At 44.4% G+C, this 13,859-nt stretch overlaps 1 protein-coding gene across 1 annotated transcript in view; it reads right to left on the bottom strand.

Moving 5' to 3' along the window:
• Nucleotides 1–6,075: 6,075 nt before the first annotated feature.
• LOC147900912 (chloroplast envelope quinone oxidoreductase homolog) overlaps nt 6,076–13,859 on the bottom strand; it is an 86,767-nt gene continuing 78,983 nt past the window's right edge. The window contains exon 5 of the mRNA XM_087375551.1: nt 6,076–6,747. Within this exon, the coding sequence (XP_087231677.1) occupies nt 6,271–6,747 (477 nt within the window). The 3' untranslated portion in view covers nt 6,076–6,270. The remainder of the gene's footprint in view (nt 6,748–13,859) is intronic.

Here is a 13,859-nt window from a genome sequence, read left to right as displayed (position 1 = left end):
AAATGGTGACCTCCTCACATGATAAAGAATTCCAGCAATGGTTTCAATCACATTCCATGACAGCTCCCAAAACGTGAGGAGGAAGATAACTAAGGTTCTACAATATGAAGACTACTAGAGCTACTTGTCCTTTGCATTCAGCTCGCTCTCCTCTGTTTCAAGTGTGCCCAACTTGATTGCCTTTGAAATCCAGTGCTTAGTCGTTCTATTTAAGGCCATAACTGATAGCAGTCGAGGGATGACTGTTGCCAATTGAATTCGCATCTGCTGAAGTAATAGAGTAGCTATGTATTGTGAATATACTGCGTGCAAAGATTGCGTGTGGTAGAAAACACAGATTTTGAGCTCCGCTTTTGAGTGATTGACCAAAACAGAAGAAGGCAAATAATCATCTTGCATGCTTCCTCGTCCTTTGAATTTACCTCCGCAGGTCCTTCCTTGCATTCGGCTCCATGAGGCTCTCTCTAGTGGTTGTGTACACATTTATCTTCCTGATTCATCCTCATCATTCTCACAAATCGTGTAATCTTTCTTCCACACCACTCACAACATGCTTGCCCAGCCTGTGTGATGAGACCGTTCCTATTTCTTTTGCTTTTGCTGGTAGGAGCGTCCGTTGAATCCGCTATAGTAGAAGCCATGTGTTTCGTAACCCAATTCGCAAGCGCATTTTTGCGTTCTGCTGGCAATGATGTATACACGTCGTTGCCCATCGCACCTTGAAAAGTAAACTCACAGCTCTGCCAACTGTCTTAGACTCCCCTTTCAAGCTTGCAACGTCAAGAAGGAGAAGCTCTTTACAGATGATTTGGATCTTGTCTTTTGCGTTTTCAATTTGTTTATTGTTAATGCGTTTGTATCTTTGGCTTGTCATTTGTGAAGCATATTTTGCCTTGGGCTTGTCATGTAGGTCTCAACTTTGCTTAGATGAACTTGTATTGCCATCGTAAGAAACCCGAATCTTCACCCTCGTTTGTGAGTGCATCCTCCCCCCACCTTCACATCAAAAGTTGCTAATTATTGGGCCAAAAGCAAGATGACTAACGTAAAGCGACCTTCCGAGTGTTGATTTCAAGTGAAAGATACCCGCAACAATAGATACTCGCAACTACCCGGAACTTTGATCGATTCGTGTTATCCCACGGTATCAATGCAATCAGCTTACTTGTATGTTGAGATGTTGCAATGAATTGCAAGCGCGCCCCACCGAGTTCTCTCACGGTTAAGTTAGAGCACGCCGTATGGCAAGCATTATCTATGAGCTAGCTACTGAAGGTATAACACCCGAAGCACTAACCGTGACTTCAGCTTTGCTACATACTTGCATGTAGGCTGGTGACCAAGACCCAAAGAAGCAAGAGCGGTGGCTTCAAGGCCAAAAGGATCAAGAACGACGCCTTTACGCAATGGCTAGCTATGGAAGGAGCCATCGCTTGAGCCATGGACGAAGACATTACGGGAACGTCACTTCAACCCTCTTTTACCGTTTTGCTCATAAGGCTTTCATTGTTGGCAAGGCATTGCCAGGAGATTCGACACGTGGAGTTACCTTTGAGTGGCACGTGCACCTGAGAAATAGAGCATTCAATGCTCAATTTTCGAATTTGAAATTTCCCTCTCGACTGCAGCCTTCCACTCCTCAACTCCGACACGTGGCAGCCTCCAGCCCCCTCCCTCCACTCCCTCCATCCAACACGTGGTGCTTGGAGCCTCTCCCTTGACTCACACGTGTCACCCTCTTGTGCCTCCCACCCGCCTTAATAGATAGTAAGATAAGATAAGATAAGAAGTTAGATATAAGATAAGATAAGATAAGAAGTAAGATGATAGTAAGATGTAGTGAGTCGTGATGAGAAGGTCAAAGTTATTAGAGGTCATCACTCTCACGATCTTTTGATGAGGAGGAAAGCCTCTTTGGTAGTCAAACCTGCAACAGGGTAGTTGGCTGATACAATCTACAATGCGATCGAAAAGAAATTGAGTAAGCCGTCCTCACTTGCAAATGCCAATCTAAGACCTGTTGACTACACTGCCATCGATGAGATAATTCGAGGTGACCTTCCCAAGCCCATGGGTTCCTACATCATCTATCATAGTCGGACGAATGCTTTTTCGCTGCTCTGCAGGATTGTAGCCTTTCCGATGGCTCTTCTCTCAGGAGCTGCGACACATTGCATGAGAAGCACCTGCAAAATGTCTCAATTTCGCTTCGCTTGCAAGGATACCCATTGTAGTACCAAATCTCGTTCACGTGCTTCACTCTTCAGAAGTGGTGCGCCTAAAGTATTTTACAACTGGAAATCATGCCACCTACAACATCTTTTTAATGTGATATCAGATGAGCCTCCTACGACATCGGATGTTTTTTTTTAAATTGACTATTGGAGGAAACCCCACAGGCTTGTTTTAGGTTGACCAGGAATGTAATAAAAAAGAACAAGGAGTGCTAGGAATGCTGCCCACAATACCTACACGAGCCACATGAGAGAACTCGCTCTACGGCAATGGAACCCTATAACAATACCTATTAGAGGGACAACAACAGTCGCTCCCAGCCTCCAGGAACCTTTTTCGAGATCGAACATAAAAGAATCGCAGAATGATTCACTAAACATTCAGTCTGCTTCTCCAATATCCTACTGGTACCTTTGTATCCTTCGACACTTGCACTTATCTAAAGTCTCTCGAACCAAAAGAAGCAACAGAAGCCTATATCATCCCCAACCTCCTGTCGCTCAACTATTCTCCTCTATTCTTGAATCGAACCCTCTTCAGAAAGGGGTTTCTCCTATGCTCTAATACCAATACAACCTTGTGGACAATCCTCTAGCAAGTGATGACTAACTACTTCACAGAAAATCCGACGACGATCTGGCAATACCGCCGACAATTTCTTTAGCCTCTCTCTCTCTCTCTCTCTCTCTCTCTCTCTCTCTCTCTGTGTGCACACATTAGGGCCCAAAACCCGATTGGGCTGGAAGCCCCCACCCCCCCTAGGTACTTTATTTCACAAATGAAAGATTTACAGAGAGCACAAGATCTACAGCTCGCAGGTTCATTACAAATGTGAGAAAACCAGAATACAATGGGAGATCAGCTCCTCTCAATGCAAGTGCCATGTGTCATTTTCCTAGCTATCTCTAATTACATGCCAAATAGATTGGTAGCTTGGAATCACATGCTTATGTAAATTTCTCTTGGGAAGCATCCTTAGCTCCTTAAAAGTAGGGCACTTTAACCCTTCTTAGTACCTGCAACAATTCAATGAAGCACACCACTATGGTATCCATTACATGTTAGCCTTGTGCATGCAAAATAAAACTCTAGACTAATCCTAGTCTCTGTGGGCATCCCCACCAAGAAAACCAAAACACACACCAAACATTAGTTCTCTGATTGATTCAAGTCAACCCTCATTGGTCATAATTAAGGGGATTTGACTAATCCTTGTCTCTCTGGGCATCCCTACCAAGAAAACCAAAACACACACCAAACATTAATTCTCTAGTTGATTCTAGCATCCTACTTTCCGTCCGTGAGACTGCCATCTGGGTTGCGGTACTCAACCGCTTCGCCTCAACCCTCACTGATCATAATTAAGGGGATTTAACTAAAGTCAAGGCACCTTAATTGTATAACCAAATCTTTCCAACCAATATTGGAATATCTTGGTTGACTAGAGTCAACCCTCTTTGCCTAAACCAAGTCCCCCTAATCAAAGTCGGGCCTTCTTGACCATAGTCAAGTGCCTTTGACCAAAGTCAAGTGCCTTTGACCAAAGCCAATACTGTGACCACTTAAAAGAACTCTTTGACCATAATTAAAACTAAATAAAGAACTCTTTCATTATGATCAAATAAAGGGTCAACTTTGTACTTTACTTGGAATATTTACAACTTGGTACAGTAGGGGACTGATCTCATAGGTGGTGTACGAGTGGATCTAATGGTGTGAGGGAAGCATTGGGTGGTGGCCTCATGTAGGGAACGGATGATAAGTGTGGCTATCCTGTAGAAGAGAGATATCATTAAAGTCCTCAAGCATAATGGAGAGACGTGTGGCATGGGCAAGGGAGAGTAAATGGTCAAAAATAATCTTCTAGAAAGTGGTGTAAGTGGGGCGTGGTGTGCTTAGTGGTGGTAATGGGATGGATAAACTAAAGAAAAGGTATGCATGGTAGGCTCCAAGAGGTGGCTGGGGAGTATACAAATCTGTAATGTGAGGCAAAAGCACAAGGATCCCATAATTTAGTCCTCTACGCTAGTCCCTCCTCCATGTGGGAAACAAGTGAGCCTACCAAAAGATGGCCAAGCTCTAGACCATTGTATATGATTGGTCATGTATCCTACCCATATTAATGAAGGGATGCCCATATGAGGTGATTGGAAATTTTCAATCCGCGAACACTCAAGAAATACTTGCCTCATGTAAATCAATGATTGGCACCGGTATAAGATAGAGCATGGAGATGCCTCCCCCTCCTCTTGAAACTCCCTGGCAAAATGTGAGGTCTCTAAAGTGTCTCGCGATGATGTGCTCCTTATCCGAATCCAGATAAACTAGCATGTGTCTCCACGGTGATCATCCTTGCGAGAGATGATCGGTACAAATGAGTACCTCTCGAGATCCACGTTCTCCCCACCCTCGGTGGTGTGGGGAGGAAGCTTCAAGCAACAAAGCAATGTGTGGATAGGTCATGGGCAGCAAATGTTGTGTCGTACGGATGGCAACCAACACGATGACGGATCAAGATCGATGGTGGAGCGCAAAATCTAGACAATGAAGGAGCACAAGGGCAGCACGGACGATTGCGATGGCTCCTTTACAACTACTTGATGTGCAACGAGGCAAAATTTGAAAATTTGCCAAGTACAAGCAACAAAGAAACTTTTTCAGAAAATAAAAACGCACTTCATGAAAACTACAATTTGCTTGGCTAATCTTGCGGAGTCCTCTCCCTCGTCTCCGCATCTTCATCCGTGCATGCTCCTTCATCTGGATACCGTCATTTTCTACGGCATGTTCATGTTGCGACACAATATCTTCTTGCCTTAAGTTGCTAGTCATTTTCATCTTCTAGTTGCTGTCCCAAGCATTCTTGAACAAAGTTTTGTTTTTTAAACATCTCTCTTTCATGTCCCACAAGGCTGTATCCTTGTGTAAAAAAATGGTGGGCACCTAGTTGCTGTCCCAAGCAGTCTTGAACAAAGTTTTGTTTTTTAAACATATCTATTTCATGTCCCACAAGGCTGTATCCTTCTGTAAAAAAATCGTTGAAGTTTTGCACCTTCTTACATGGATTTTCTAAACCTTGGATTGTCACAAGTGCTCAACAGCTGAGTTGGGCACACGTTTTGAACTCTACACTTTGATAACTCCTCCATGGACAGTGGCATATATTCACAGTTTGACAAATACCACACATTGAATGAGATGAAAAAGCCATACGTATTAATACTCAAAAGGGAACACAAGCATACATTTGTTTCAATGAGAAGGCAGCAACAGTAAATATCCTCAACAGTAAATATCCTCAGAGAGACATGCAAACTGAAGGCTGCGAGAATTTCGATATCTGAGGAGCTCACTCGAACCCGGCTCAAAGAAAGACAAATCGAACTCAACAAAGTGAAAGCAGCACATAAGGTCAGTGGGCGGTTTATTGAGATGGACAAGCATTGATTCAAGATTTCCAAAGATTAAGTCTCAATCTGGGTTATTCATACTGTTTCTAAGATAATACGAGAACTTAGCTATGCATCTAAATAACAGTGAGCTGAGTTGCGTTGGGCGCTCCCCCAACACTCTGGCTATCCAGATGTGATTGCAACTTTTTTTATGTGTACTTTGTCTCATAGGCCCGTGAGGCCTTCCGGAGACATTAATATGACTCTCTCTCTCTCTCTCTCTCTCTCTCTCTCTCACACACACACACACAGGCGCGCACGTGGGGGGCGTGCGTGCATGAGATCTTCCACTTCAAATATACTATAACTATCTCATAAAGCAGCTTGAAACAAAGGACAAACATCAAGGTGGATGACGCCTTCATTAAAAATTTTTTCTGATTGGCCAAAGAAGCACATATAAATGCAGCCCCATCCACTCACAGTTCAATGGAAACAAGTTCCTGCTCATTAGACTCAAATACATAACTAAATTGAAGCTGGAAATATAAGCACTATAGATGTACTGTACATAAACTGAATGTAGAAAGGTCTCAAACAAAAGTTTTACTCCTCCAAGGTTACGAAAACTTTCCCTCTAAGGTTACGACTCCTCAAAGGTTACAACCACTTTCCCTGTTGAATGTCCCTCTTTACTTCGTGCCCATGCCTCTTCAGCCTTCGAAAAGGGATACTGCGAGTCAACAATTGTCTTCAACTTCCCATCTTGCACTAGGTCTGCAAGCAACTTGAGGTCCTCGACGTTTGCTGACATCATAAAGGGAACCATTTGCTGTTTGCAAAAGGTTACTTTGTGGACAGCAGTAGTTACCACAGACTTGAAATTTGGTGTGAGATCTATTACTTTGGCCTGAGGCTTAAGGTTGGGACTAAATTTAGACCACGCGATACCAGTGGTACAATGGATAACAGCATCATAAGTACGACCAGATGGACTCTTAAGTGCGTCCCCTTCAGGAGTTTTGTAGTCCAGAACCTCGTCAGCGCCTAGTCCCTTCACTAGCTCAGCATTGCGAGCGCCACATGTGGCTGTAATATGCGCTCCACATAGCTTTGCAATCTGAAAGACAAAATCAATATAGCCCTTAAATAGGTTGAGAATTTCTGGTGAAGTAATGCTTAACTGGACAAAACAATGTATCGACTGCTACTCTTCAGCATCAAGAGTCACATAAACAAGAAAACGACAAAGAAATCATAACATGGAAGCTCTCTCTCTCTCTCTCTCTCTCTCTCTCTCTCACTATGCGCACCCGCATGCGTGCATTTCAGACATTGTACTGTACTTTGTCTCAACTACTTTGGGATTCTAGACATGTGGGACCATTAATTTCTTCTTAATGACAAACTCGAATTGCAACGAGATGCTCAGATTCTCAACAGGTGAGTTTAACTATTGCATCCAAAACCTAGTTGAGGTTCCTCTAGGTTGTACAATCACCCATGGGAATCTACAAGTCGGAAGGATGCAAGTCTCCTCCCCCTATGTTTCTTGTATTCGCTCCCTTCCTCAACCTTTCAATCTAATTTTTTATCATTTCTAATTGTGGCTTTATCTTTTCTGTTAGCCTTCCTACTTTTGTCACTTCAAAATCCTTCTATTCCCTTCCATCTGTTCTCTTACATTCTCATTTCAAATTGTCACTCAGTCTTTTCCGTTAGTAGAAGTACTTTTGTCACACTCAAAGTCCTTCCATTTCCTTCTCCTCCCTTCCCTTTTGTCCCCTACCTCCCATCCGTTCCATTCGAAGTAATCCTGCCTTCCCTTTCATTCCCCTCCCGTCCCCCTTCCCTCTCTCCCGTACGCTCCGTTCTGGTAGGATAGGGCGAGGGTAGGGAGGGGGTGTGGTTGTAGCTGCAGCCGCAAGGATGGAGGGTGGGGAGGGGCCATGGCCATGGCCATGGAGGGGGGGAGGGAGGCAAGGAGGTAGAAAGGGAGTGGGGAGGGGGGGGTAGGGTAGGGAGGGGTTGCAACGGCTGGCAGCTGGGGGGGGGGGGGAGCGAGGTGAGGGTAAGGGAGGGGAGGGTATGAGGGGAGGAGAGGGGAACGAAAGGGAGGGAGGGAAGGGAAGGGGAGGGGAGGGAAGGGAGAGGAGGGAAGGAGAACGAAAAGGAATGAAGAGGAGGGATAGAGAATGGAATGCAAGGGAGAGGAGGAAAGCGAAGGGAAGGGAAGGGAGGTCCCCTCCCTTTCCTCCCTGTGGCCGTAGGCGCACCCCCCATTCCCCCCTACCCTCCCCTCTACTTACCCTCCCCTCCCTCTATCTCAGGGGCATGAAATTCTAAGTACTTTAATGTACTACAAGACCGTGACAACTTTGGTTTTAAAAGTCCAAGCGTGGGCTTAATAATGTGTAATTAAATGCCGCATGGTGCCTAGTACATAAGCGTAATTAATACCTATGCCCAAAGGCATTCCAAGGAATTAAAAGAGTGGTTGTTGGGAAATGATGATGTGGCATTTTTAATAGGTTCCCTAGAGGGCCAGTACCATCAGTGGCCCCCTAGAGTTCCAAGTTGCTCTAGTGTCTTCTACATGCTCCTTTGCCATTCTTGACCTTCTTGGGCCTTCTAAACTTCACATGTGTGGTTTTCTCTCTCATCTTCTCCCTTTGTTGAGATTTTGGACTGGTTTTTCAACCTCCTTCAGCTGAATTCCATTTTTCTTCATAACTCCTCACCCGTTTGGATTCCTCGACTACCGTTTGGCCCGATGGCTTCCCCTCTGCCTCCCCTTCACAATGATATGCTTTTCCCTCCGTGCGTTTGGTAGAACGAGCAGAGCTGAGTACTCTTTTGCTGGTCGAATTTGCAAAAGTGGCTTTTTCTAGACCTTTTTGCTTCTACAGCCTCCTCGGCCTCCCCTCTTGCAAAGCAACAGCTTTCTACTGAATTTCGAGTAGTCCCACGCACTGGTTGACTGGTTTTTCTCAGTTTTGGAGGACTTTTCGACGATGAAACTTCTCCAAAACCTTCTCAATGCATTTCTCTCTGAAGCACGTTCTTTTGAGCCCAAGAACTCCCACTTCTTCGCGACAGAAGTGCTTCTTTTTGCATTTTTCAGTGAAATTCTTGCTGGTCGGCTCTTGTAAATGCTCTTTCTTCATGCCTTTGCACTCCTCTTTGGCTGAGAATGCAATTGGGCATTGGCTACTATGTCCTCTTGGCGATTGAAGACTTGGTTCAAGTTTTTAGGGCTTGGTGAGCTGTGATTTTGCTGCTGCGATTTCTTTTTGCCATAAGCTATTAGTTGGCCTCGTGTGCCGCCTCTTTCTTGGTCCACAGGTGCCCAGGCGCTACATGAGTCATTCTTTGGTTCGGTACTCTGCTGATTTTATTTTGGAGCTTTGAAAAGCTTTGTGAATGCCATCTGGAAACCACTCAAAGAGAGTGCAGCTGGGGTGCAATGTGATTGCATCTGGACAACCAATGGAATTGCACTCGGAAAAGAGAATGCCTTTGGGTTGAGCCTATGGGTTAAGTGCACTTATGTGATGGTGTTCTACGCTTGAAAGCCTTGCGAAGGCTCAATGAATTGGGGCTGCGTGCTCAGTTGCAGGGAAGGTCTCCCAGATGCAACTTGTAATCATTTCACTGTGAAATATAAAGAAATACCAAAAGGGGTGCCACGGTGTTTGGGGCCAATCGGGTGCACTTGTCTATGTTTGTTAAGCAGGGGCATTCTAGCCTCCATCCCTTTTTTAGTGGTTTTGTTTGTGAACAAATGGGTAAATGCCGAGTAACAAAAATGTCGTGGCTGATGCACTTTCCAAGAAACCACAGCCTGAAGCAGTCTCCAAGAAACCCAATGTTTCAGTAGTGAGCATTGCTTACAACAATGTGTTAGATGTGATGAAAGATGAGTATATTAATGATGCTGATTTTTCAACTATTTATGATCAGCTTTCTAACATTCAAACGCATGATCACTATATGTTGAAAGAGGGTTTCATTTTGATGCATGGACGACTCTATGTCACTGATAAGATGCGACAGAAAGTCATAATGGAAAGTCATGCTCCTCCATATGCACGACATACGGGAATTACAGCAACAATTACAGCAGTGGAGTAATACTTTTATTGGCCATCTTTGAGGAAAGATGTGGAAGAATATGTGAGAACGTGCATGGTTTGTCAAAAAGTAAAGTTTGACGGGCAGAAGGCACCTGGGTTGTTACACCCTTTGCCAATTCCGGATAGACCATGGCAAAGCATAGCTATGGATTTTGTGTTTGATCTTCCATGTACTCCTACTGGACATGATGGATTGTGGACAATAATTTGCAAGTTTAGCAAACAAGCCCACTTTGTGCCAATGAGAAAGAAAAGTACAACAGATCAAATGGCCAAATTGTTTCTGCAGCATGTCTTCAAGTATCATGGGATGCCTGAATCCATAATCAGTGATAGAGATCCGAGGATGACCAGCCTCTTTTGGAGAGGGCTGTTTGAAAATATGGGCACTACATTGAATTTTTCGTCATCTTTTCACCCTCAGTCTGATGGACAATCGGAGCAAGAAAACTCTAACATCTTGGATATGTTTAAATGCTATGTCTCAGACCACAAAAGAAAATGGGAGCATTATTTGCCTTTATTGGAATATGCTTACAATAATACCGTGCACACATCCACAGGTAAAGCACCTTTTAAAATAGTGGAAGGTGCCACGAAGATACCTCCCATTTTGCATACAAAAGAGAAAATCTTCGAAGCTGATCATTTTGTGGAAAGCCTTGAAGAGGCTTACAAGAAGATCAAATATGCCTTGCAAAGAAGTCAAGACAAGCAAAAAAGAGCAGCAGATAAACACCGCAGGGAATTGGTATTCACAGAAGGTGATTGGGTTTTGCTACATTTTCAGAAGGCGGGGCTGAAAAATAAGAAAGGCAAGGAAAGGTTGTACACAAAGCTGAACATGTGTTACTATGGTTCTTTCCAGGTTTCTGAAAAGATAAACGAGGTAGCTTACAGGCTGAAGTTGCCTCTGCATTGATACATAATGCCTTTCATGTGAGCTTGTTAAAGCAATATCATGGAGATATTCTCGAGGATTTACTTTATGAGGTACAACCTGAAGTGGAAGAACAGGATGAAAAGTTATCTGTCGCTACTTGGTAAAATTTCAAAATTACCCGTCACTTGATGCGAAATGGATGGAGGAAGGTGAACTGGTAGATTCACCTAGGATATTGCAGCTTTACCTTGATGCTTTCCAATTAGAGATGCTTTCCAATTAGAGCCGACTGCGGTCCGGGCTCCTATAGGTAGTTCAGCAAAGCGAGCGTCTGGAGCATTACCTAGTGTTCGAGAGGGGGGTAGCACCTCCACTCCCTCAGTACAGATGGGCTCACCGTGATTTCATGAGGTCGCTTGATGACACTGTATGTTTCACCCGAGATACTGAGCTAATAGTAGTTCTGCTGTTAGACTTCATGATATTGATGCATCTTGACTATTGATCGCCGAGGATCACATAGATTTTGAGCAGTGTATATGGATGGAAGCATGCCTCTCCTAGCCATAATTTCACTGTCTCTGTATACTATAGCTGCGGCTTTCTTGTATACTCTTTCATACTATATTTCATCCTCGCTCCTGTGTTTTGAGGCAGCAAACTGTGGTTTGCTATTTCAAGAGAGGGGTATGTTACGGGGGCGTGAAATTCTAAGTACTTTAATGTACTACAAGATCGTGACAACTTTGGTTTTAAAAGTCCAAGCGTGGGCTTAATAATCTGTAATTAAACGTGGCATGGTGTGAAACCGGCGTCTAATCACTCAGAGGGCAGTGGAACTGAACCTTATTTACAGCACTTCAGCACTTATTTACAGCTCACAAAGCATATATCACAACCATTAACCATTGCATGATCACCATCTGGCTTTCACCCAGGCGACCTGGGTTCAAATCCCGGCAATGGAACCAATGAAACCGGCCTCTAATCACTCAGAGGGCAGTGGAACTAAACCTTTAATCACTCCAGCACTTATTTACAGCTCACAAAGCATATATCACAACCATTAACCATTGCATGATCACCATTTGGCATTTACCCATTTGTTCACAAACAAAACCACTGAAAAAGAGATGGAGGCTAGAATGCCCCTGCTCAACAGACATAGACAAGTGCACCCGATTGGCCCCAAACACCGTGGCGCCCCTTTCGGTATTTCTTTATATTTCACAGTGAAATGATTACAAGTTGCATCTGGGAGACCTTCCCTGCAACTGAGCACGCAGCCCCAATTCACTAAGCCTTCGCAAGGCTTTCAAGCATATAACACCATCACATAAGTGCACTTAACCCGTAGGCTCAACCCAAAGGCATTCTCTTTTCCGAGTGCAATTCCATTGGCTGTCCAGATGCAATCACACTGCACCCCAGCTGCACTCTCTTTGAGTGGTTTCCAGATGGCATTCACAAAGCTTTTCAAAGCTCCAAAATAAAATCAGCAAAGTACCCAACCAAAGAATGACTCATATAGCACTGCCTGGGCACCTGTGAGCCAAGAAAGAGGCGGCACACGAGGCCAACCAATAGCTTATGGCAAAAAGAAATTGCAGTAGCAAAATCACAACTCACCAAGCCCTGAAGACTCGAACCAAGTCCTCAATCGCCAAGAGGACATAGTAGCCAATGCCCAATTGCATTCTCAGCCAAAGAGGAGTGCAAAGGCACGAAGAAAGAGCATTTACAAGAGCCGACCAACAAGAATTCCACTGAAAAATGTGAAAAGAAGCACTTCTGTCGCGAAGAAGTGGGAGTTCTTGGGCTCAAAAGAAGCGTGCTTCAGAGAGGAATGCATTGAGAAGGTTTTGGAGAAGTTTCATCGCCGGAAAGTCCTCCAAAACTCAGAAAAACCAGTCAACCAGCGCATCGGACCACTCGAAATTCAACAGAAAGCTGTAGCTTTGCAAGAGGAGAGGCCCAGGAGGCGGTAGAAGAAAAAAGGTCCAGAAAAAGCCACTTTTGCAAATTCGACCAGCAAAAGAAGTGCTCAGCTCTGCCCGTTCTACCAAACGCACGGAGGGAAAAGCATTATCACTACGAAGGGGAGGCAGAGGGGAAGCCATCGGGCCAAACGGAAGTCGAGGAATCCAAACGGGTGAGGAGTTATGAAGAAAAACGGAATTCAGCTGAAGGAGGCTGAAAAACGAGTCCAAAATCTCAACAAAGGGAGAAGATGAGAGAGAAAACCACACATGTGAAGTTTAGAAGGCCCAGGAAGGTCCAGGAATGGCAAAGGAGCATGTAGAAGGCACTAGAGCCACCTGGAACTCTAGGGGGGCCACTGAAGGTACATGGCCCTCTAGGGGGCCCATTAAAAATGCCACATCATCATTTCCCAACAACCACTCTTTTAATTCCTTGGAATGCCTTTGGGCCTAGGGATTAATTACGCTTATGTGCTAGGCACCATGCTGCGTTTAATTACACATTATTAAGCCCACGCTTGGACTTTAAAACCAAAGTTGTCACGGTCTTGTAGTACATTAAAGTACTTAGAATTTCACGCCCCCGTGACATGGTGCCTACCACATAAGCGTAATTAATCCCTAGGCCCAAAGGCATTCTAAGGAATTAAAAGAGTGGTTGTTGGAAAATGATGATGTGGCATTTTTAATGGGCCCCCTAGAGGGCCATGTACCTTCAGTGGCCCCCCTAGAGTTCCAAGTGGCTCTAGTGCCTTCTACATGCTCCTTTGCCATTCCTAGGCCTTTTAAACTTCACGTGTGGTTTTCTCTCTCATCTTCTCCCTTTGTTGAGATTTTGAACTAGTTTTTCAACCTCTTTCAGCTGAATTCCGTTTTTCTTCATAACTCCTCGCCCGTTTGGATTCCTCGACTTCCTTTTGGCCCAATGGCTTCCCCTCTGCCTCTCCTTCATAGTGATATGCTTTTCCCTCCGTGCATTTGGTAGAACAGGCAGAGCTGAGCACTTCTTTTGCTGGTCGAATTTACAAAAGTGGCTTTTTCTGGACCTTTTTGCTTCTACAGCCTCCTGGGCCTCGCCTCTTGCAAAGCTACAGCATTTTGTTGAATTTCGGGTGGTCCCACGTGCTAGTTTACTGATTTTTCTCAGTTTTGGAGGACCGGCGATGAAACTTCTCCAAAACCTTCTCAATGCATTCCTATCTGAAGCACACTTCTTTTGAGCCCAAGAACT

This window comes from Dipteris shenzhenensis, chromosome 6 (genome assembly GCF_047967505.1).
Source record: "Dipteris shenzhenensis isolate YYH24624 ecotype China chromosome 6, Dip_SZ_1.0, whole genome shotgun sequence".
Classification (NCBI taxonomy): Eukaryota; Viridiplantae; Streptophyta; class Polypodiopsida; order Gleicheniales; family Dipteridaceae; genus Dipteris; species Dipteris shenzhenensis.
Note: the sequence above shows the minus strand (reverse complement) of the source record. Positions and strands in the feature narration are given on the sequence as shown.